This window comes from Culex pipiens, chromosome 2 (assembly GCF_016801865.2).
Source record: "Culex pipiens pallens isolate TS chromosome 2, TS_CPP_V2, whole genome shotgun sequence".
Lineage (NCBI taxonomy): Eukaryota > Metazoa > Arthropoda > Insecta > Diptera > Culicidae > Culex > Culex pipiens.
In genome coordinates, this window is record NC_068938.1 from 137,265,312 (window position 1) to 137,290,711 (window position 25,400).

The following is a 25,400-nucleotide window of genomic DNA, read 5'->3' on the forward strand; positions in this document are numbered from 1 at the left end:
CTAATGTCGTCTCGAAAAATGCCACCAGGACGTCTGGGATTGAACCCAAGCCGACTGGGTGAGAGGCAACCACGCTTACCCCTACACCATGGTTCCCGGTAATGTATATCTTGTTTAAATTAGAATTTTGATGATCTTTGATGCTCAGAAAGGGAGTCATGGAGAGCTGCACAAAATGGCGTCCTCAACTCAATTTGGCCCAAAATCGATGTGCGACAAGATAGTTATTGAAAAATCCGTTGAATAAATATTGACAGTGATACGCCTACTTTGAAGATTTTATTGTGCCTTTTTAAAACACATACATACATGTGCAACAAATAAACCCTTCAATATCTGCCCGTCAGCTGGGCTGATAAGAGTTTTATTTTATTCTTTAATCAATTCCACTCTAAACGCAACGCACGATATCAAATCTAATCGAAGGTAAATACCACCAGTCTACTCGAGTCTTCCGGGCGTGATGGTCGTTCGTTTCCAGACTGAACTCTGTGTGAGATTAATCGCGATTCGGTGATAAAGGTGATAACAGAACCGTCAAACATGAAGAAATCCCCACCGCCGGTGCCGCCGAAGCCGAAAAGTGTACTGTTGAAACCTACGAAATCATTCATCGCAATTTTAAGCCAAGCTCAGCTGAGGGACAGTGGAATTTCGGTAGACGCGATTAGTCCCGGGAAAAATGAACCCTCCCCCAAACCGGATCGATCGACGACGAGCAGCGTGAAAAAGTTGGCGGAACAATTTTCACACCTGAATTACGTTATGGGAAGTGGAGTGGAAAAGCCAAAAGTGCCACCGAAGCCCGTGCAGGCTAAAATTGTAACGAAAGAGTGTGAATTAGTGGACGAGAATCTAGATCTTGAAGATTGTGATAATATTTATGATGAAGTGTTTATAAGGTAATAAATTAAATATCAGAAAATTTTATATAACTTCATGAATGAGTCATCAAAACACAATTGAAAATGTTATAAATATATTGTTTACTTTAAATCCCAAGATAAGCATTGAACCAGTGCAATCAAAATCTTATTGACAAACCTCTCAATTCACTATCACTATCACTCGTAAAGTTCTGAAACGATCAGATTCTTCCAGCAGTAGCTAAAACTGTGCAAATCGTGAATCATCCAACGTTTTGGCATTGTGGAATTGAGTGATAGAAATCCTGGTTGTGGGGCTAATCACCCGTATCAGATAAACCCAAACATTGTTTGCGATAAGGAAATTGGATGCAACGCGCCAAATCACAACTTATTGAAATGGCCTGTCAATCGAATCAGAAACGATTAGGGGCAAAATAAAAGTTGCGTTGAATTTTGGAATTGATGGAGTTTGTAAAGTCTATGATCTTATCTAAAGACATTAAATATGCCGCAATACAATATAATTAGCTATAAGTTATAAGATAATTAGGTTAGTTATCGAATCTCATGAGCAAAATTGTTATTTAACCAACTTTATTTTTTACATATTGCAGCGACGACGACGAGGGCTATTACGCGCCAATTCCCGCTGAAGCACCACAAACACCATTACAATGTCCTCCCAGTCCCCGAAATGCCGTCGAAGAATTCCTTCAAAACGAACGAAAGTACGTCACCCGATTGGGAGAATACATCGAACAACTCATCCCTGTGATGTACCAACCGAATCTACCTCAAAGTCTGCGTTTCCAGAAGAACAACATCTTCGCCAACATCGAGGCGATCCACGCGATGCACCGAGATGTGTTACTTCCACGGTTGGAACTGTGCGACGGATGTCCGGGCCGGATTGCTGACCTGGTTACTGAACTCATCGAGAACGATGATTTGTACTGCTACGTTCTGTACGCCATGAACAAGCATCGCTCAGAGCGGATTTGCGATGCCAATGCGGAGTTCTTCCAGGTTTGTTGGTGTAAAGTTTGTGTGGTGAAGTTATTTTAACATTTCAATTTTTAGACCATCTTTCAAGATTTGAGCAAGTTCCTGGTTGAACCAATCCAGCGATTGCCACGGTACAAGCTGCTTCTGATCGAAATCTACAAGGGAACACTACGAGCCGCGGACACCAGCTCAATCCGAAGAGAGGCCGCAGCTTTGTGCAAAGCTGAATCGGCGCTGTCGGACTTGATAGAGCTGGTTGATGCAGCGGTCAGCTTGAGTGACATTCTACCAGATCCAGATGTTGCGTCAGGATCATCTGCGGGACTCCAAACCCTGACCTACCACGAGGATGTTCCACTAGCCCTAGTCCTGCGTCCAGATGCAACCAAAAAGTCTGCTCCAAAGAATCCTATCAACCTCCTCTACCAGGGGAACCTCAAAAAGTTCATGGAACTCCCCGTCTACGACTACGACGAACGCCGCAAGTACACCTCGAAAATCTTCATCTTCGAAAAGCTGCTCCTCTACACGGAGAAAAAGTCCAAACTGGAGTACCGCGGCCACTACTTTGACAGTGAGCTAAACTACCGGACGGAATCTCGCAACAAAGTGCTGCTGTTCAGCAAACATCCGGGTACGCAAGACCTGCAGGTGATGGCGAGCGATCCAGCCCGGCTCAAGTACCTGACCGATTGTGTGCACATTATGCGCGAAAAGCACGTCTACTATCAGGCGGTGGAGTTTATCGCCCACAAGGAGCACGAGCGGCGACACTCGATTGCGTCGCAGCTGATGCTCGAGGAGCTGCAGCAGGAAGAGCAGGTGGACGAAGAAGATGCGGAATGGTGAGTACAAGGGCTTGTTGTTGGTTGCACAATTCTCGTGACTTGTAATCGGCCCTCTTGAGGGTAGGATTTTCACAACATCAACAAAAACAAATCAGCAAGAAGTCATCCATTAACTTGGTAATATTTTTTCACTAGGACGTACGTACCATACAAATCAGCAGCGCACCAGGTACGCGTGCTGTAGCAAGAAGACGCTTCCATCTTTCTCGGTCTTGAACTGCTACTCTCAAATTTCCTAGGTTACAGATCTTCCGGATATTACCATTAACTTGATCTTCCCATCGTGTGCGCGGTTTCCCTGCTCTTCTGTCTGTACACACTAAAAAAATATGAATATTGCATTAAACGGAATTGACAACCTGACGTGATTTTTCATCATGTAAATCAGTTCACGATGTAAAATTACGTGTGTTTTGCTCCAAAATCGCTAAATATCAAAGAAAAACTATGAAGTCGCCAACACACCTAAGAACACCTAATAATAAATCAATATTAACTTAATTTCACATCTAATAAGATGCACATAGCTGGAGCGTGTTTTTTGATGTAATATTCTGTGTAATTTGACTCAATTTCCCGTACTCTTGATGCTTCTCGCTTGACCGTGCAACGCGACGGCCGCCATGTTGATTGTTGTGTTTGCGATCTTTGCAGAATTGTAGGCCGCCGTGTGTCTTAATTTTGTTTGATTTGGCCGGGAATTCCATCATTTTTTAATTGAGCAGACATAATGAACGATAGCAAAGGTAGGTGGGAGTATTGTGTGCGAAATATCCAGGAATATAACAGGTGTTCTTTTTGGTTTCAGGCCATTTTATCAACAAAAAAAAAACTTTGTTGAAAGACCTGCTGGACGGTGAAATGTTCCAGATCAGTACGTGCCACGACCCCTTTTTGAAGCGACGAGAACCGTGGAATCCTACAGGATTTGGCCAAGACCCAAGAGAAGCGGAAGTGGTGCCGCCGTACACATTAAAAGTGGTCCTGATTCCTTCTGAAATGCGTGACAAGCTCGAAGAATCGTGACATGCCCAGGTGGAGAAGCTTCAGGACCACGTAAAGATCCGGAACCAGAAGCAGCATGGGAATAACTTTGTGGCCAAATTGCTTTACTTCGTTTGCTGAAAGATGGCCAGTTTCGGGTTTTGCAAGCCGTCAAGGAAGTGAGTTCATCGAAACCGGAACCGGAGAGCTAGAAGGAACCAGGCCAAGTGATGGCCAAGTGTCGCGAAAATCATGAAAAATGATTATTTGTATTTTGATAATGTGCAAATAAATGATTAAGTTCAGTATTAATGTATTTTCTCTTTCTAATAAGAATAATTTAAATCTAATAGGAATTGTTTCCAACCAAAATGACGTTTAGTGTAATTTTACACGACCATATCGACTGATGGTTGGTTCATGTAATATTCAAATCAGATGTAATTTTCTGTCTTATTCGACGCTCCAGTTATGTGCATCGAAAAGACAGAAAATTACACGATTTTTTCGAAGTGTGTACCGCCAGCTGGCGACATGGCCGGCCCACCTGAGCCTCCCGATCTTCTCCTGAGTGGCAATTTTTGGTTCTTCAAGAAACGCGTGCAGACCGAAGATCGTTCGTAGCACCTTCCGTTCGAAGACTCGAAGGGTACGTTCGTCCTCCTGCCGCATCGTCCAGGTCTCGCGGCCATAAGGTCTTCCGTAATCCTAAGAAAGCACGATTCCAAGCAAAAATACAAGTCCGGTTTTCTTTGCTGGTGCCGTTGTCTGCCGTTTCCACCTCAATTCACCTCCTCCAACTCATTTTGCTGACTTATTTCTTGACTCATTTTGAGACATTTTTAAATATTTTTAAAATATTTGCAGCGATCTATTTTCAGTATGAATAACTAGCTTTTTTTATTTAAAAAAAAGATGGTCACTGAAAAGTTGTTCTGGAAAAATACATTAGTTTTTATTAATTATTTATTTTAAAAAAGAAATTAGAAAACACTTCAATTTTTAGTAAACAAAGTTAAATTTGAAAGAAATTTAAGTATATTGTCTTTTTGTACATTTTTTTCATAACTTTCCCTGTTTTACGAAATTGATACTTTTGTTTTCATGCACGATTTTTCAGTTTGAAAATATCAATTTAGAATTTATAAGAATTAAATTCAAACACGAAGCATGCGCGGAGAAAAAAGATTTTCCAAACGATTTTCAAAATCGTACCATGAGATTTGAACACTTTGTTCGTGGTTCCCATTTTCATGAACGCTTGTTCTCGATTTCGGGAATTCTTTTTTTCTCCGTGTGTTGTTTTAATATGATAAAATTTGATCTCAAGCTTATTTTTCTAATGCAGACAATCAATTTATTTATTTCATATTTTATGAACAGCCCTAATGGCCGGTCATAGAAATATTTTGAAAAACTGTCGCGGGCCGTACGTTGGACAGGCCTGCTCTAAACTATTCAGTAGATTTTTGTTAATATTTTAACAAATCATTTACTTTTGGGATTATTTTTTTAAAAGCATTGAATTATTTGAAATTGCATTTCCAATTCTTAAAAACAAATTTAATACTATTTTTTTGGAAATTCAATAAATTATATTTATGTAAAAAATCATGCCATCTTGAAACGGTTCTTTGAAAAGACCGGAGTTTAAAAAAGAACCGCGGATCTTTTTTTGTGAGCCAGGGTTCTTTCGCTCTTTTCAGTGCACCGGCTCTTTGAGCGGCTCGCTCTTTTTTGATCATCTCTACTCAAAACATTCAGGTAGCGGTAACGCTTGACACCTGATGTTTTGTGTAACCAGTAAGAAAAAAGTCATGCTTATGCTTGAACAGCCTCCTTCTTTGTAGATGTAAACAAAGTGGGGTCATTTGAAAATCACGTTACACATTCTCTCTATTCATCACCCAGGTCTGTGTATGTCTGTGAATTTGTCTGAAATTCAAATATATCAGCTTTCCGGTGATAGAAATCCATCAGAAATTGCGTTTTTAAGCATTTGAAGCTCAACGAAATAAGTTTCGGTTGATATTTTTACAAAATATTAATTTGAAAAAGTTTTTTAAAAGTATGTGCACCCCCAAATATGTCAGGAGCAGAACAAAACAATTAGTATATGGGTAATTCCATCTCAACTGTGCACGAAAAAGTGCAAATTTGAAAATTACCCTCTCCGATCCTGCTCAAATTTGGCAGAGCTATTGATACTATCAAAACATGCAAGAATCCCGAATTTCATCCAAATCGGACCACCCCCTCCATTTTTGTACCTCCCGAAAATCATGAAAAATGATTATTTGTATTTTGATAATGTGCAAATAAATGATTAAGTTCAGTATTAATGTATTTTCTCTTTCTAATAAGAATAATTTAAATCTAATAGGAATTGTTTCCAACCAAAATGACGTTTAGTGTAATTTTACACGACCATATCGACTGATGGTTGGTTCATGTAATATTCAAATCAGATGTAATTTTCTGTCTTATTCGACGCTCCAGTTATGTGCATCGAAAAGACAGAAAATTACACGATTTTTTCGAAGTGTGTACCGCCAGCTGGCGACATGGCCGGCCCACCTGAGCCTCCCGATCTTCTCCTGAGTGGCAATTTTTGGTTCTTCAAGAAACGCGTGCAGACCGAAGATCGTTCGTAGCACCTTCCGTTCGAAGACTCGAAGGGTACGTTCGTCCTTCTGCCGCATCGTCCAGGTCTCGTGGCCATAAGGTCTTCCGTAATCCTAAGAAAGCACGATTCCAAGCAAAAATACAAGTCCGGTTTTCTTTGCTGGTGTCGTTGTCGGCCGTTTCCACCTCAATTCACCTCCTCCAACTCATTTTGCTGACTTATTTCTTGACTCATTTTGAGACATTTTTAAATATTTTTAAAATATTTGCAGCGATCTATTTTCAGTATGAATAACTAGCTTTTTTTGATTTAAAAAAACTTGGTCACTGAAAAGTTGTTCTGGAAAAATACAGAAGGGTTTATTAATTATTTATTTTAAAAAAGAAAATAGAAAACACTTAAATTTTTAGCAAACAAAGTTAAAATTGAAAGAAATTTAAGTATACTGCCTTTTTGTACATTTTTTTTCATAACTTTCACTGTTTTACGAAATTGATACTTCTGTTTTCATGCACGATTTTCAGTTTGAAAATATCAATTTAGAATTTATAAGAATTAAATTCAAACACGAAGCATGCACGGAGAAAAAAGAGTTCTCAAACGATTTTCAAAATCGTACCATGAGATTTGAACACTTTGTTCGTGGTTCCCATTTTCATGAACGCTTGCTCCCGATTTCGGGAACTCTTTTTTTTTCGTGTGTTGTTTTAATATGATATAATTTGATCTCAAGCTTATTTTTCTAATGCAGACAATCAATTAATTTATTTCATATTTTATGAACAGCCCTAATGGCCGGTCATAGAAATATTTTGAAAAACCGTCGCGGGCCGTACGTTGGACAGGACTATTCAGTAGATTTTTGTTAATATTTTAACAAATCATTTACTTTTGGGATTATTTTTTTAAAAGCATTGAATTATTTGAAATTGCATTTCCAATTCTTAAAAACAAATTTAATACTATTTTTTTGGAAATTCAATAAATTATATTTTTGTCAAAAATCATGTCATCTTGAAACGGTTCTTTCAAAAGACCGGAGTTTAAAAAAGAACCGCGGTTCTCTTTTTGTGAGCCACGGTTCTTTCGCTCTTTTCATTGCACCGGCTCTTTGAGCGGCTCGCTCTTTTTTGATCACCTCTACTCAAAACATTCAGGTAGCGGTAACGCCTGATGTTTTGTGTAACCAGTAAGAAAAAAGTCATGCTTATGCTTGAACAGCCTCCTTCTTTGTAGATGTAAACAAAGTGGGGTCATTTGAAAATCACGTTACACATTCTCACTATTCATCACCCAGGTCTGTGTATGTCTGTGAATTTGTCTGAAATTCAAATATATCAATTTCCGGTGATATAAATCCATCAGAAATTGCGTTTTTAAACATTTGAAGCTCAGCAAAATAAGTTTCGGTTAATATTTTTACAAAATATTAATTTAATAAAGTTTTTTAAAAGTATGTGCACCCTCAAATATGTCAGGAGCAGAACAAAACAATTAGTATATCGATCTCCAAATTAATTGCTCTAAAATCTCCAGTAGGGGAGAGTGGGGAGACTTGATCCCCGGGGACACTTAATCCCAATCCTGTATCTCGTCAGCATGTGGGTAAAACAATTAGCTTTGTTCTAGAAAGTTGTGCGAAATTATCTAAAACTCATTGTAGAAAACAAAGAAAAAAAATAAAAAATGTTTGAGTTACACACATTTTTCTAAAACGAGCTGCAAAAAACTTCCAAGAGATCTTTTTTTCTTTTTTTGATATGCATAGAAAACAATAAAAAATTATTCAAAAAAATATTTTTTAATATATGAATTGTTTGATAAATTTATCAACTCCAAAACCCTTACGCATTTGATGTTAAATTTATCGTCTTACTATTTTTACAATCAATTGTTTAAAAAAGTGCGTTAAGGGAGACTTGATCCCTGCATTTTTACAGTCACTGGAATCAGCTTCAAGATTAATTAATTGGGCTGGGTTTTCATACATAGTTTCCTTTAGTATAGTTGTACATAACTTACTGCAGTTTGAACCTTTTTTTCAAAAGTTTTGTAAACAAAAATTTCCAGCTTTTGTAAACATGCTTAATTTTGGTCTAAAAAATAATAATTTCTGTTTTTAAATATTTTACATGCTAAACTTGTTATATTCTGAACACAAACGTACAGGTTTTGTGTGAAATTGCTGTAACTTATAGAAAATTAAAAGTTTGGATGAATAAGAAACATTTTGCATAATATTCTTTAAAATGCTGAAAGGGGGATCAACCCTAACATTTTGAAAATGCCGGTTTAAAATATATATTTTTTTAAACGCTTGGCATGATTCGAAGAGTTCATCTGATGAAATACCCTTATTAGCTAAACATAGATGAATGTTTAAGCTTTCAATTCATGCAAAAAGTTTATAGTTTTGTGAGAAATTGACAGAGTTATGTGCGATACAAAAAAGGGGATCAAGTCTCCCCACTCTCCCCTACCTATTTAGACTGTAGTACCGACTTTCCCAAGTAATGATTTAATTTTTTTTGTTAAATATTTTTTATATAAAACATGAATGTCTTAACTAATCTAAAATTTAACTAGTATAATTTTATATGTTGTCTTTTTATTTGTTATTTTAGTCATTTAAAAAGATTTTTTATGCTTTTCTAGTCATGACATATATAAAAAATGTATTTATAACAAACTTATTCATTTTGAATTACATTGGATAAGATATTTTAAATATCTTTTTAATTTTTTTTTAATTTTTTAATTTCCCGAAACCAAAGCACAACAAAGAACAAAAAAATCTTTCAAGCTATCTAAAAACTGCTATCCTAGTTTAGATTGAAGTGTAGTTTAACACCACTGAATAGTATTGAGCTAATTCTATGATTTTAAGCATGAGCATGAGCATGAGCATGGTTGACTGCCAATGAGCTGCTACTCCGTTATTGACAGATCAGCTGAAGTTAAACAATGAATCAAAAATGATCAGTGGGAGCCAACCATCCGTTCACTGTTTAACCTCTGAAGATCCCTGCTTTATTAGTCAATACCGGCGCCCTCCCAAGAAGCCTGCAGTTCAACGAAAGGGAGGAATGTTAGTCCGATAGTTGAAGTTGCAGACTCATCAAGCACATAGTTTTTCGCTATATACTTGTTGATACCGCTTGAGACCGTTGAATCCACAGCATCTCCTTCAAGCATCACGTGATTATTATTTTTTTGGGTTAGTAGGATAAGGTATTGGCTTTTCGATGCCTCCTGAGCTACGACGCTATGGGGAGGACTTTCATAACAGATCCGTCGGCGAGCCTTCCGAGCAACGATGCTATGGGAAGGTCTTTTTGATTAACACACAAAGTCACTCACACATAATTTTTTCACTCCACTATTAATTAATCCAAAATGTCAGTGCGTCTTTCAATCATTATATAGAAATGGCTTTTTCACCATAAAAAATAAAACCTTATTCAAAAAATTATATACAATTTACCCGACGCCGTGCCTTCCGATCAACGATGATATAGGAAGGGCTTTGAAAACCACAAAACAATTAAGATCACAAAAAAAATCACAAAAAACACCAATTACTCAACGAAAATTACGCTCAAGACACAAATAATTCCATAGGTCATGCTATTATTCAATTACCACAATCACTCACCCCTAACGAACAGTAACACAAATCACACAAAAAAAAAAATTAACCTGAATAATCACGACTTCGCGTCCCCACTTCCAGCGCACCAATGATGCTATTATTCGATTACCACAATCACTCACCCCATACGAATAGCGTCACAAAAGCACACAATAAAATTAACCTGCATAATCACGACTTCGCGTCCCCACTTCCAGCGCACCAATGATGCTATTATTCGATTATAACAATCACTCACCCCATACGAACAGCGACACAAAAGCACACAATAAAATTAACCTGCATAATCACGACTTCGCGTCCCCACTTCCAGCGCACCAATGATGCTATTATTCGATTATAACAATCACTCACCCCATACGAATAGCGACACAAAAGCACACAATAAAATTAACCTGCATAATCACGATTTCGCGTCCCCACTTCCAGCGCACCAATGATGCTATTATTCGATTATAACAATCACTCACCCCATACGAACAGCGACACAAAAGCACACAATAAAATTAACCTGCATAATCACGATTTCGCGTCCCCACTTCCAGCGCACCAATGATGCTATTATTCGATTACCACAATCACTCACCCCATACAAACAGCGACACAAAAGCACACAATAAAATTAACCTGCATAATCACGATTTCGCGTCCCCACTTCCAGCGCACCAATGATGCTATTATTCGATTATAACAATCACTCACCCCATACGAACAGCGACACAAAAGCACACTATAAAATTAACCTGCATAATCACGATTTCGCGTCCCCACTTCCAGCGCACCAATGATGCTATTATTCGATTACCACAATCACTCACCCCATACAAACAGCGACACAAAAGCACACAATAAAATTAACCTGCATAATCACGATTTCGCGTCCCCACTTCCAGCGCACCAATGATGCTATTATTCGATTATAACAATCACTCACCCTATACGAACAGCGACACAAAAGCACACAATAAAATTAACCTGCATAATCACGATTTCGCGTCCCCACTTCCAGCGCACCAATGATGCTATTATTCGATTATAACAATCACTCACCCCATACGAATAGCGACACAAAAGCACACAATAAAATTAACCTGCATAATCACGACTTCGCGTCCCCACTTCCAGCGCACCAATGATGCTATTATTCGATTATAACAATCACTCACCCCATACGAACAGCGACACAAAAGCACACAATAAAATTAACCTGCATAATCACGACTTCGCGTCCCCACTTCCAGCGCACCAATGATGCTATTATTCGATTATAACAATCACTCACCCCATACGAACAGCGACACAAAAGCACACAATAAAATTAACCTGCATAATCACGACTTCGCGTCCCCACTTCCAGCGCACCAATGATGCTATTATTCGATTATAACAATCACTCACCCCATACGAATAGCGACACAAAAGCACACAATAAAATTAACCTGCATAATCACGACTTCGCGTCCCCACTTCCAGCGCACCAATGATGCTATTATTCGATTATAACAATCACTCACCCCATACGAACAGCGACACAAAAGCACACAATAAAATTAACCTGCATAATCACGATTTCGCGTCCCCACTTCCAGCGCACCAATGATGCTATTATTCGATTACCACAATCACTCACCCCATACAAACAGCGACACAAAAGCACACAATAAAATTAACCTGCATAATCACGATTTCGCGTCCCCACTTCCAGCGCACCAATGATGCTATTATTCGATTATAACAATCACTCACCCCATACAAACAGCGACACAAAAGCACACAATAAAATTAACCTGCATAATCACGACTTCGCGTCCCCACTTCCAGCGCACCAATGATGCTATTATTCGATTATAACAATCACTCACCCCATACGAACAGCGACACAAAAGCACACAATAAAATTAACCTGCATAATCACGACTTCGCGTCCCCACTTCCAGCGCACCAATGATGCTATTATTCGATTATAACAATCACTCACCCCATACGAATAGCGACACAAAAGCACACAATAAAATTAACCTGCATAATCACGACTTCGCGTCCCCACTTCCAGCGCACCAATGATGCTATTATTCGATTATAACAATCACTCACCCCATACGAACAGCGACACAAAAGCACACAATAAAATTAACCTGCATAATCACGATTTCGCGTCCCCACTTCCAGCGCACCAATGATGCTATTATTCGATTATAACAATCACTCACCCCATACGAACAGCGACACAAAAGCACACTATAAAATTAACCTGCATAATCACGATTTCGCGTCCCCACTTCCAGCGCACCAATGATGCTATTATTCGATTACCACAATCACTCACCCCATACAAACAGCGACACAAAAGCACACAATAAAATTAACCTGCATAATCACGATTTCGCGTCCCCACTTCCAGCGCACCAATGATGCTATTATTCGATTATAACAATCACTCACCCTATACGAACAGCGACACAAAAGCACACAATAAAATTAACCTGCATAATCACGATTTCGCGTCCCCACTTCCAGCGCACCAATGATGCTATTATTCGATTATAACAATCACTCACCCCATACGAATAGCGACACAAAAGCACACAATAAAATTAACCTGCATAATCACGACTTCGCGTCCCCACTTCCAGCGCACCAATGATGCTATTATTCGATTATAACAATCACTCACCCCATACGAACAGCGACACAAAAGCACACAATAAAATTAACCTGCATAATCACGATTTCGCGTCCCCACTTCCAGCGCACCAATGATGCTATTATTCGATTATAACAATCACTCACCCCATACGAACAGCGACACAAAAGCACACAATAAAATTAACCTGCATAATCACGACTTCGCGTCCCCACTTCCAGCGCACCAATGATGCTATTATTCGATTATAACAATCACTCACCCCATACGAACAGCGACACAAAAGCACACAATAAAATTAACCTGCATAATCACGACTTCGCGTCCCCACTTCCAGCGCACCAATGATGCTATTATTCGATTATAACAATCACTCACCCCATACGAATAGCGACACAAAAGCACACAATAAAATTAACCTGCATAATCACGACTTCGCGTCCCCACTTCCAGCGCACCAATGATGCTATTATTCGATTATAACAATCACTCACCCCATACGAACAGCGACACAAAAGCACACAATAAAATTAACCTGCATAATCACGACTTCGCGTCCCCACTTCCAGCGCACCAATGATGCTATTATTCGATTATAACAATCACTCACCCCATACGAACAGCGACACAAAAGCACACAATAAAATTAACCTGCATAATCACGACTTCGCGTCCCCACTTCCAGCGCACCAATGATGCTATTATTCGATTATAACAATCACTCACCCCATACAAACAGCGACACAAAAGCACACAATAAAATTAACCTGCATAATCACGACTTCGCGTCCCCACTTCCAGCGCACCAATGATGCTATTATTCGATTATAACAATCACTCACCCCATACGAACAGCGACACAAAAGCACACAATAAAATTAACCTGCATAATCACGACTTCGCGTCCCCACTTCCAGCGCACCAATGATGCTATTATTCGATTATAACAATCACTCACCCCATACGAACAGCGACACAAAAGCACACAATAAAATTAACCTGCATAATCACGACTTCGCGTCCCCACTTCCAGCGCACCAATGATGCTATTATTCGATTATAACAATCACTCACCCCATACGAATAGCGACACAAAAGCACACAATAAAATTAACCTGCATAATCACGACTTCGCGTCCCCACTTCCAGCGCACCAATGATGCTATTATTCGATTATAACAATCACTCACCCCATACGAACAGCGACACAAAAGCACACAATAAAATTAACCTGCATAATCACGATTTCGCGTCCCCACTTCCAGCGCACCAATGATGCTATTATTCGATTATAACAATCACTCACCCCATACGAACAGCGACACAAAAGCACACTATAAAATTAACCTGCATAATCACGATTTCGCGTCCCCACTTCCAGCGCACCAATGATGCTATTATTCGATTACCACAATCACTCACCCCATACAAACAGCGACACAAAAGCACACAATAAAATTAACCTGCATAATCACGATTTCGCGTCCCCACTTCCAGCGCACCAATGATGCTATTATTCGATTATAACAATCACTCACCCCATACGAATAGCGACACAAAAGCACACAATAAAATTAACCTGCATAATCACGATTTCGCGTCCCCACTTCCAGCGCACCAATGATGCTATTATTCGATTATAACAATCACTCACCCCATACAAACAGCGACACAAAAGCACACAATAAAATTAACCTGCATAATCACGACTTCGCGTCCCCACTTCCAGCGCACCAATGATGCTATTATTCGATTATAACAATCACTCACCCCATACGAACAGCGACACAAAAGCACACAATAAAATTAACCTGCATAATCACGACTTCGCGTCCCCACTTCCAGCGCACCAATGATGCTATTATTCGATTATAACAATCACTCACCCCATACGAACAGCGACACAAAAGCACACAATAAAATTAACCTGCATAATCACGACTTCGCGTCCCCACTTCCAGCGCACCAATGATGCTATTATTCGATTATAACAATCACTCACCCCATACGAATAGCGACACAAAAGCACACAATAAAATTAACCTGCATAATCACGACTTCGCGTCCCCACTTCCAGCGCACCAATGATGCTATTATTCGATTATAACAATCACTCACCCCATACGAACAGCGACACAAAAGCACACAATAAAATTAACCTGCATAATCACGACTTCGCGTCCCCACTTCCAGCGCACCAATGATGCTATTATTCGATTATAACAATCACTCACCCCATACGAATAGCGACACAAAAGCACACAATAAAATTAACCTGCATAATCACGATTTCGCGTCCCCACTTCCAGCGCACCAATGATGCTATTATTCGATTATAACAATCACTCACCCCATACGAACAGCGACACAAAAGCACACAATAAAATTAACCTGCATAATCACGATTTCGCGTCCCCACTTCCAGCGCACCAATGATGCTATTATTCGATTACCACAATCACTCACCCCATACAAACAGCGACACAAAAGCACACAATAAAATTAACCTGCATAATCACGATTTCGCGTCCCCACTTCCAGCGCACCAATGATGCTATTATTCGATTATAACAATCACTCACCCCATACGAACAGCGACACAAAAGCACACAATAAAATTAACCTGCATAATCACGATTTCGCGTCCCCACTTCCAGCGCACCAATGATGCTATTATTCGATTACCACAATCACTCACCCCATACAAACAGCGACACAAAAGCACACAATAAAATTAACCTGCATAATCACGATTTCGCGTCCCCACTTCCAGCGCACCAATGATGCTATTATTCGATTATAACAATCACTCACCCCATACGAACAGCGACACAAAAGCACACAATAAAATTAACCTGCATAATCACGATTTCGCGTCCCCACTTCCAGCGCACCAATGATGCTATTATTCGATTATAACAATCACTCACCCCATACGAATAGCGACACAAAAGCACACAATAAAATTAACCTGCATAATCACGACTTCGCGTCCCCACTTCCAGCGCACCAATGATGCTATTATTCGATTATAACAATCACTCACCCCATACGAACAGCGACACAAAAGCACACAATAAAATTAACCTGCATAATCACGACTTCGCGTCCCCACTTCCAGCGCACCAATGATGCTATTATTCGATTATAACAATCACTCACCCCATACGAATAGCGACACAAAAGCACACAATAAAATTAACCTGCATAATCACGATTTCGCGTCCCCACTTCCAGCGCACCAATGATGCTATTATTCGATTATAACAATCACTCACCCCATACGAACAGCGACACAAAAGCACACAATAAAATTAACCTGCATAATCACGATTTCGCGTCCCCACTTCCAGCGCACCAATGATGCTATTATTCGATTACCACAATCACTCACCCCATACAAACAGCGACACAAAAGCACACAATAAAATTAACCTGCATAATCACGATTTCGCGTCCCCACTTCCAGCGCACCAATGATGCTATTATTCGATTACCACAATCACTCACCCCATACAAACAGCGACACAAAAGCACACAATAAAATTAACCTGCATAATCACGATTTCGCGTCCCCACTTCCAGCGCACCAATGATGCTATTATTCGATTATAACAATCACTCACCCCATACGAACAGCGACACAAAAGCACACAATAAAATTAACCTGCATAATCACGATTTCGCGTCCCCACTTCCAGCGCACCAATGATGCTATTATTCGATTATAACAATCACTCACCCCATACAAACAGCGACACAAAAGCACACAATAAAATTAACCTGCATAATCACGACTTCGCGTCCCCACTTCCAGCGCACCAATGATGCTATTATTCGATTATAACAATCACTCACCCCATACGAACAGCGACACAAAAGCACACAATAAAATTAACCTGCATAATCACGACTTCGCGTCCCCACTTCCAGCGCACCAATGATGCTATTATTCGATTATAACAATCACTCACCCCATACGAATAGCGACACAAAAGCACACAATAAAATTAACCTGCATAATCACGACTTCGCGTCCCCACTTCCAGCGCACCAATGATGCTATTATTCGATTATAACAATCACTCACCCCATACGAACAGCGACACAAAAGCACACAATAAAATTAACCTGCATAATCACGACTTCGCGTCCCCACTTCCAGCGCACCAATCTTGAGCTAATTCTATGATTTTAAGCTTGAAAATCATGCAGATATAATGAAAACATAGTTTTTTTTAACTGTTTTCAAAATTTCTCGGGTCCCGGGAAAAAAATATGTAATCGGTTTGCTGATCTGGCCATTCCAGCACCTGCTCCTCCTCTAAGCACACCTCCTAAGGTGCCACAACATCGAAATTGCAAGGTTGCAACTCATTCGCCAAAGTGATTTCGAAACCCAGAAAGTTAACAATTTTTGGCACCAAGGGGGTCAAAAAAGTTGGAAATGCAACTTCACCGGCTCATACAACCCTTGGAAAAAAAGTTGGAAATGCCTTTTTTATTATAACTTAAGGTAGATGCATCTGTTTTGGATCTACCTTGTTGGAGGTGATTCTTGACATTCTTCCGGATCGAATGCAACAAGAATCGTCCAAATCGGTTGAGTTTTCGCCGAGATACAGCCGGATGAAGTTGCATTTCCAACTTTTTTGACCCCCTTGGTGCTTCGCGTAAGTTTTGACCCCGTTGGTGCTACAAGTGTTAAGAGACCTGCAGGTTCATGAACCGAGTCGACAATCGGTGATCTGCCGTTTGTTCCGGATTTCCGATCTTTTTGCCATTCGCGATCATGCTGAAATTTATAGAACACAATACCTCCCACCCACCCAATGTCACCTCTGATTATGGTATTAAAAAAGGGGTTGAGTCTTTCCATAATTTTGTAACAATTCCTAGTTCTGTTTGAAATTGAATTATATAATTTATGAATTATATATCTTTCAGGGGCGTCGAAGCACACCTCACCGCGCTCGTATCCTGCCAGCAACAGTTCTGCCACGTTCTGCAAACAAACATGGACTTTTACCTGCCCCGGGAAACCCGCGACAAGCCGGGTGTGGCCAGTTTCGTCGAGGTGTTCACCAAAATGCTCCAGCTTCACATCAACCAAATTCTGCCGGACATTGCCCAGGCCTCAACCCCCCTGGAAATGTGCAAAGTATTCCAGGCGTATCTACAGGTTGGTTTGAGGCGAATGGGTAGAATAAATCAGAATTAATTTGTATATTGAACAGGGTGACGTCCTCTCGTCCATCTACTTCGAATATCTGAGGGAGTTCAAGAGAGCAATCAGTATTATCAGCATTCATCGAACGCCAGCGGTAACTTTTAAGTAACTTCTAAAGAATCTTCAACTGAATTTTAAACTTTGTAGACCTTCAACAACCTGGTCGCACCGAAAGCCGAAGACTTTACCTACCTTTGCGTGGATCACTTGCGCGAGTATTGCCGGTTCTTCGAGCGGTTCAGCGTGCGGATGTCCGAGGCGAGCAGCTGCAACGTGCCGATCGACATGGACCTGTTCCGGCAGCTTGCCATCACCCAAACGGAGATGGCCAAGTTTGTGGCGAACGTGAAGCAAAACTACCGACTGTTCCGGCTGGACGATCGCGCCGTGGAGTGCGGAATGGTCAAGTACGGCGAGCTGGTGAGGCTGGATCGTGACGAGGGCGAACCGTTGAGCTGTAGACTGTTTGTGAGCGAGCGGGCGGCGATTTGTGTCGCGATTCAGACGATTCAGGAGAATGAGAAGAGTTCCGAGCGGTACATGAGGATCGTGTTCATCGATCGCTTTGGGGGTCGTGCGACCCCTATTAAACTAAGAAAAAGCAAAAAGACTGAATTCAGACTCAACTTTGTGATCGACGGTATCAAGTTTAAGGTTATCTTCAACAGCCGACAGGCTAAGGAACGGTTCTACAACAAGTACATCGACAGTTTTGTGCTTATCAAATAAAATGAGATTTATTGAAACAATTCAAACTTCACAGTACGCGTTTTTCTTCAAACCTCCACCGCTCCCTTCGTGGCGATCGCCGTGTGGCAAAGCGGGCACGTCTTGCGCGTCGTAATCTCCAACGGATTGGCCACGTGGTAGCACGTTCCGCACTGCCAAGCCCCCGTCGGGTTGGTCAACGGCTGACCAGAGGCGGTGCACGGCGGAAAGTGGCTTCCACAGTTGGGACACAGCGTGCTGCAGTCCGCGACCGGAGTCTCGCAGGTGAAGCACGTAACGCTCTTCGACTTGCCGTCCTTGGGGTCGTACCGCGAGAAGATGTTGATCGCCAGCTCCTCGTACTGCTGACGGCGCAGCTCGGGAATGTTCTCGAGCGCTTCCAGCTTGATGAAGGCCTTGGAGCAGGTACCTACGGGGTGATTTTAGGTTATACTTCTGAAAAATGATAGTCGGAAAAAGCAAATCCTTACCAAACGACCGATCCGCACAGCTCGCCAACGCCAACAGCGCGTACAACGACTCCACGTCCAGCACATCCTCGTACTCCCGCAGCCTCAACGCCGTGATGACCGCACTGTGCAGCAGTCCCGACCTGAGCTGCCGCTGCGCCAACAACATGTAGTGATACGCTTCCGCGTTGTGCCAAATGTTCTCGATCAGCACCGAATCTTCCGGGTTCATTTGGGACAGAACCGACGCACGGTTACCTCCCGTAAGTGAAATCTGCTTCTCGATGTGCTCCTCGGCGAGCAGCCCGGACAGCACGTACAGCTGTTTGATTCGGACAAAGTCGGACTTTTTCTCCGTTTCGCTTTCGGCCATCTTGACCAGAAGACGGGCCGAGTCCAGGAAGCGACCTGCCTTCTTCTGGAGTTCGATAGCTTCGGGGAGTTTGCCCTCCTGGAGCAGGTGAGCAGCATGCTTGCTTAGCAGGGCACTTATTTGAGGCATTTTGTACTTTTGGGCGAGCTCAACGGCTAGTCCCCATTGGCGCAGGCCGATGCAGGTTGAGACGGCTGACTTGACGTCTCCCAGCTTGAGATAAGCCGCAACGGATTGTTCGCACATGCCGACGGTGGCCAACATCTGTCCCAACTTGGCCAGGTTCGGACTCTTCTCCGGTAGCTTGTGCATACAACCGACCAACTCATCGTACTGTTCCAGATGGTACAAGGTGTCCATCAGGCCTTCAACGTGATGCGCCTTATCGTAGTATTCCTTGGCGCTCTCCCAAGCGCGCATGTTCATGAAGTGGTTCCCGATCTCGCGCCAGGCGTGCTCCATCTGCTGGTCCGAGATTCCCGGCCCCATCTTGTACAGCTGAACCGTCCGAAACCAATCGCACAGCGATTGCCTCAAACTTATCGCCAAATCTCGCCGATCAACGTCAATGTACAACTTCTCCGCTTCGTCAAACTCTCCGAAAAAGGCGCAAATCTCCGCTTTCTGAAGCGCTTCCACCTGAATGTTCTTCAACCGTTTGATCAACTGAATCCCGGGGTAATTGCTACACCTTACAAACGCCGACTCCGCCGTATCCAGGTCCAACTTCTTCACCGAAGCCTCCGCCAACAGTCGCCACAATCTCGGATGAGAGTTATCCTCGATAAACTGCTTCGCCTCTGTAATCCCCACGTGAACCAGCAAGTCCTCCGTGTCCCGCAGTGACTTCACCCTCAACTGCAAAATGTGCTCCTTAACGTTCGGCGTAGCTCCCCCCTTAATAATCTCATCCAGCAACACCCCCGTAATCTCCAGATCCTCAAAGTTGCAAATGTACCCCGAGCACGTGATCGGCTCTTCCGGATCCGCCCCCCTCAAAATATACATCCGCGTCTTCTCCATGATCGCCAGCAGCTGCGGATTATCCTTCGCCCAGCAAATCGCCCAAACGTCCTTCCTCTCAATCCGACCCTCCATCGCCGCCTGCTCGTCCGACTCGCCCTCCCTCAGCGAAAGCGTCGTCAACACCCCGTTACAATCGATCAGCGCCGCCTTCGACGAGTTACAGTTGATCGCCATCTTGTAGCACTTGATCTGCAGATAGTGCCGATTGCGTAGCACCAAATGCGGTAAGGTGTATTCGTGGATTAGCCCCGACTCGCGCCCAATCAGCAGCAAGCTCTCGGAAACGGCGATGCAGCAGATCGGATCCTGGCTCGCATCGGTCTTCGAGGGGATGTCATAGGTGGCGTTCGAGTCCAGATCGTTGAGCACGTCCAGCGCCGGCGTGTCGTCGATGTGGTACTTTTTGTCCTTCTTGGCCTTGACGTTGCCGTGCAGCGTTGAAGCGCCCTGGAAGATAGAAGAAAAGTACGGTTAAGTCTAGGTCACCTCTTTGTAACATTAAGATTTTAGTGGGAGTTGACCGATAACTAGTTTGTTCAAAAACGATAGCTACTTTTGAGTTCAATTACGGACTTCAATGAAGTCCTTCTCAGGATTCACTTGTCTTAAAAAGTGTTGAAACGAGATTTCATGTTAGGATCTTCTCATGCATGAGGTTAACAGCAGCAGATACAAAGTACTTTTTATTGATCAGATGATTATTCGTTTCAACAAACGTTGTTGAACAGTTGGCTGCGTTTGTAGTATATCGTTATAATCCGCCACAGTTATTTTAAAGCATGGAGGTTCGTGGCTACCCAGGCACCTTATAGACAGTTTGTGCTTATTCTGTTTCAGGAAACTTATTTCAATAGTCAAGTTCTTGTTCTGCATAGGACCCATCCACTCTTTTGAACGTGGCCGTAATATGAGTAGAGACCAGTTTACTTACTTTTGGGGTATGATAATGCCACAGTAAAAATTGATCTTTTGAAGCAACGACCACATGCGTCGAGTTCATCGCGATGAAGTTGGGTCTCAAATCAACATATTTAGCTGCAAGAAAATACCAAATTTAGACGCTTTTTCGCAACTCTGTAATCACATACTCACAATCCACCGTCGTACTGATCGAATTGCACACCAACAGCTGGTACATAAAATCCTTGCTCTTGCTATCGCTCATAAAGCTAAACTCCTTCGCGCTGATCTTGGTCTCGACGGCCAGCACGCAGTGGTCCACGGTCGCGGCGATCCCGATGATGGGATCCACCTGCTTCGAGTAGCACTGGTTCGAGTTGGTGTCCCAGAACGTGATCAAGCTGGTGTCCTCGGCCTTGGTGGCCTCCAGGTAGCACACGGTTTTGTTGAAATAACACCACGTGTAGTCGGGCCGGATGTTGGCGAAATAGATGAACGAATCAACTGAGAGGGCGATTCGGAGCGATTTGCCCTCCCAGGACAGGCAGGTTATCTCTTTGCCCGGGATTTTGAGCGTTCTGATGTGCTGCAATGAGATGAAGTTGAGGTATTTGAGATTTTGTTCAAGCAAAGATTACTTACAACTCCATACGGCGTGTAAAACTGAACTTGATTACCTTCCTTGTCGTTGAGATTCGTTTTCATGCCACAAACTGCGATAATGCTTCCATCGTGGTTCCACATACAAGAAATTGCTTGGATATTGGTGTCAACAATCACTGGACTGTCATCATTCTCGCTCCTCATAATCTGCATTTTACCATTTTCATAGCAAACAGCAAGTACTGGACGATTCGGCGATACTGCATCGTGGTACCAGCACAGTCCAACCACCGTAATGCTCTTCGAAGGGGTCAAATAAACGCACTGAATGTTCAGTTTCATTACAAATATCCCCTGGTTGTCGTACAGGTGCAGCTCGCCAGTTTTGATACTGAAGAGAAGCAATCTTCCGTCGGGACTCCACTGAACTCCAGTTAGTGAAACGTTCTTCAGCTCTTTGCCCCAAATGCGATTGCCATCAACCGATCCTAAATCAAATAAGGGTTAGAACTAGTCAAGACCAACAAATTTCCAACCTACCAACAATAACCGTCCCATCCTCGTACACAATACAAATCTTCTGCCCATCGCTGGTCCACGCCATCCCCCTCACAGTGGACTTCTTCCGATCGTTGGTCATCTCCTCGTACCACGAGCCCTTGTACATCATCCACACCATAATGACCCCATCGCGGTCCGACGAAGTCAGCTTCTGCTGCGATTCGTTCCAGGTGACCACGTGAATCGACGACTTGTGGCCCTCCAGCGTTTGGTTCATCGACAGGTTGCTCGGCTGCAGGGCCTTGCCCGACTGGGCCGTACTGGCGGTGGCCTGCTCCAGCTTGAGCACCTTCAGCAGGCCGTCCTCGCCGCCCACCGCCACGTAGCCCTGCTCCTTGTTCCATGCTATGCAGTTGAGCCGGGTGTTGTTCGGGATTGCGATCTTTTAGGAGGAAAAATGTTGAAACCAACTTCAAATAATTGAAGATCAATAACTGGACTCTTCCAGGTTTGATGCAAATTTTTGCTCCAGAAATAACGGTAAAAAGCTCTACTTTCTCAAATTCCCTAACAATCTCACTTCCCTCACTCGCTTACCTTTTTACTCAAGTAAATAAACATCTTGCAAGCTTCCAAAAACGATTTTCACAACTTATCCAGCACTTTTCATTGTAAAATCCTCGAAAAACCACCAAATTTTCACACCTGACAGCTCCAACGGCACCCGCACTTTGTTGATTGTTTACTCCAACAGGTTGCCATAGCAATAATGATGGCGGCGGTGGCTCGACGAACGGAGAGCGTCGACGAAGAGCGAGAGCAAAAGTTGCGACGCAACCAATACACGCGCGCTCGCTCTCTCAACACGTGCTCGGAGTGCATCAGGATGTAAACAAAACGGTTCAGGCCAAGGTCAAGTGCACGGTCGCGAAGCAAAATGTAAACAGAGAGTTGGGGTAGGATTTCGGGTCGACGAAAAAACAGGTGGCTTTGATTCGTTTTGAATTTTATTGTTATCATTCAATTGATTAGTAAACACTGTGTTGTCACTATTTTCTTTTTTTCTGTTTATGACGTTATGGTTTATTTTTTCTGTTTTCTTCTTATTTTCGGTGGCTATTATCTAAGCGAGTCTGTTTGTCACGTAACTATTTTCGAGAGTAACCGAGAGTATGGAAATCCAAAAAACGCTTCGATTTCTGCTTTTGTTTTTGGTTTAGTGTGTGAGTGTTGTTGTTGTTGTTTACCTTTTGCTCGTCAGTAAACAAAGCATGCCGCGCACAAACATCGCCGAGTGGTGGCATGTGTTCACTGAAAAGACTCATTTAATATTTTTGAGAAGTCTCAAACGCGTTGAGTGCTCTGCTGTTAAAGTGTAAAATTGACAGATTGAAGTGGGTACTTTCTACTCAAAAATGATTTTAGAGTCAAGTAGTGGTTTTAACGTGAATTTCTGTTCAAAAAGTAAAAAAAAAAAATCTCAAACGTATTTGAAAACTCCCAAACAATATTCAATGAATCTTTTTCAGTTTTGGTGAAGTTTTTCGAGTTAAAGGTAAAATTAGCTGCATTCAATTGATAACTTCGAGTTGATTTTTGCTACAAATTTGCGATCGACAATTTTTCTACTGGTTACAATGGTTAAAATGACACGAGAGATACCTCTAAGGGGAGGGGGGTTATACATACTATATGCACTTACAGATTACTGCTTCGATTGAGTACATCATAATGGGTTAATACTTGGATTAATTTAATCTGTCCGTTTCCCTTTTTGCAACGCTCCCACCTACGTAACATTCAAAATTCCAGCAACTTGCCCTCAAATGGTCTCACTCGTCTTCTTTCTACTGTTCGGTTAAACTCGTACAAAACTAGTTTTTTTTATGTCACTTTTACATTATTATCCGTTCCCAGTTTTGTGATAAAAAATATTACTTCTTCAAGATTTATGTAGAAAAATAATCTGTTAGGGTTTTTAAAAAGTTATCCTTGCTTGGTTTTTAAGTGAGATTCTGTGTTTTTATTTTGCTCCGAAAATTGATTTCAGTTCCAGTGTGTTTGTGTAAATATCTGCTTTTTGTTTTGTTTTTAATTGTGCTTTTTCGTGACTTCTGACAACTACATATGGAATGTTACTAAACATTGTTTGGTTCAATTGGAGTAACTTGATAGCTTTGAAAAAAATATTATGTTCTTGAAATTCAAAAACAAAAAATATAGGAACAGAAGGCTATTTAAAGAAAATAAACAAAATTGTTGAATAAAAAGCAAATAACTAATTTTGACAAGTCTCAACTTCCTGCACAAACATTTAACATTCGCTAACCCCTAAAATGAGTCATTCCTCAGTAAACTTATCAAATATTCATAATAAATAGTTATCACACTAGTACAACAAACGTAAACTAACCACAGATAATCACAAAACGTTTCCAACTTGACACAACGAATTCGTTCAAAATCGTACCAATCAAACTACTTTTTTCTGTTCATTTCATTTCTTCATTTTCTTTTAACATATTTTTACTCTTTTTTCATTGTTCAGATGGCATTTCGAATCGATTTTGTTTTTCTTTTATCACAATTACATTCATCAGACTTCCCCTCGTAACTTTTCTTGTTTTTTTTTCAATCATATTTTTCTCATGGATTTATTGTGGATTGTTGCTTTTACTCTATTTATGTTTTTTTTTTTTGTTCACGGGTGTAAATAATTTAGTGTTTCCGTATGTGGGCTAATATTTTTGCTAGTTACTGTTGGTTTATTTTTCGTTCGAAATGGTTTAGCTCGTTTTTTCCTTCTATATTTCTCTGGCAATCAAATGGTTTTGTGTTGTTTTGCGATTTCGAGTTCCGTAACAAAAGTTTCAACTGCTGCATTTTTTTTGGTAATGATGTGCGTTTTTTTTTTTTTTTTTATTATATGTAAGTCAAAATTAACATTCAGTTCTACTAGCA

The 25,400-nt window shown here is 41.5% G+C and overlaps 2 protein-coding genes across 2 annotated transcripts; one reads left to right on the forward strand and one right to left on the reverse strand.

Moving 5' to 3' along the window:
- The first annotated feature begins 426 nt into the window (after nucleotides 1-426).
- On the forward strand, nucleotides 427-18,618 carry LOC120425573 (uncharacterized). The gene is made up of 6 exons (XM_039590145.2): nucleotides 427-902; nucleotides 1,484-1,895; nucleotides 1,950-2,719; nucleotides 17,576-17,810; nucleotides 17,866-17,952; nucleotides 18,006-18,618. Exons 1-6 carry the CDS (start codon nucleotides 544-546, stop codon nucleotides 18,585-18,587), a joined length of 2,445 nt encoding a protein of 814 aa, XP_039446079.1. The 5' UTR covers nucleotides 427-543; the 3' UTR covers nucleotides 18,588-18,618.
- LOC120425572 (WD repeat-containing protein 35) lies at nucleotides 18,574-23,200 on the reverse strand. The gene is made up of 7 exons (XM_039590144.2): nucleotides 23,037-23,200; nucleotides 22,479-22,881; nucleotides 21,978-22,426; nucleotides 21,528-21,921; nucleotides 21,367-21,470; nucleotides 19,058-20,882; nucleotides 18,574-18,996 (listed from the first exon to the last, which is right to left on the reverse strand). The coding sequence occupies exons 1-7, from the start codon at nucleotides 23,058-23,060 to the stop codon at nucleotides 18,635-18,637; spliced, it is 3,561 nt and encodes a 1,186-aa protein (XP_039446078.1). The 5' UTR covers nucleotides 23,061-23,200; the 3' UTR covers nucleotides 18,574-18,634.
- Nucleotides 23,201-25,400: the final 2,200 nt, after the last annotated feature.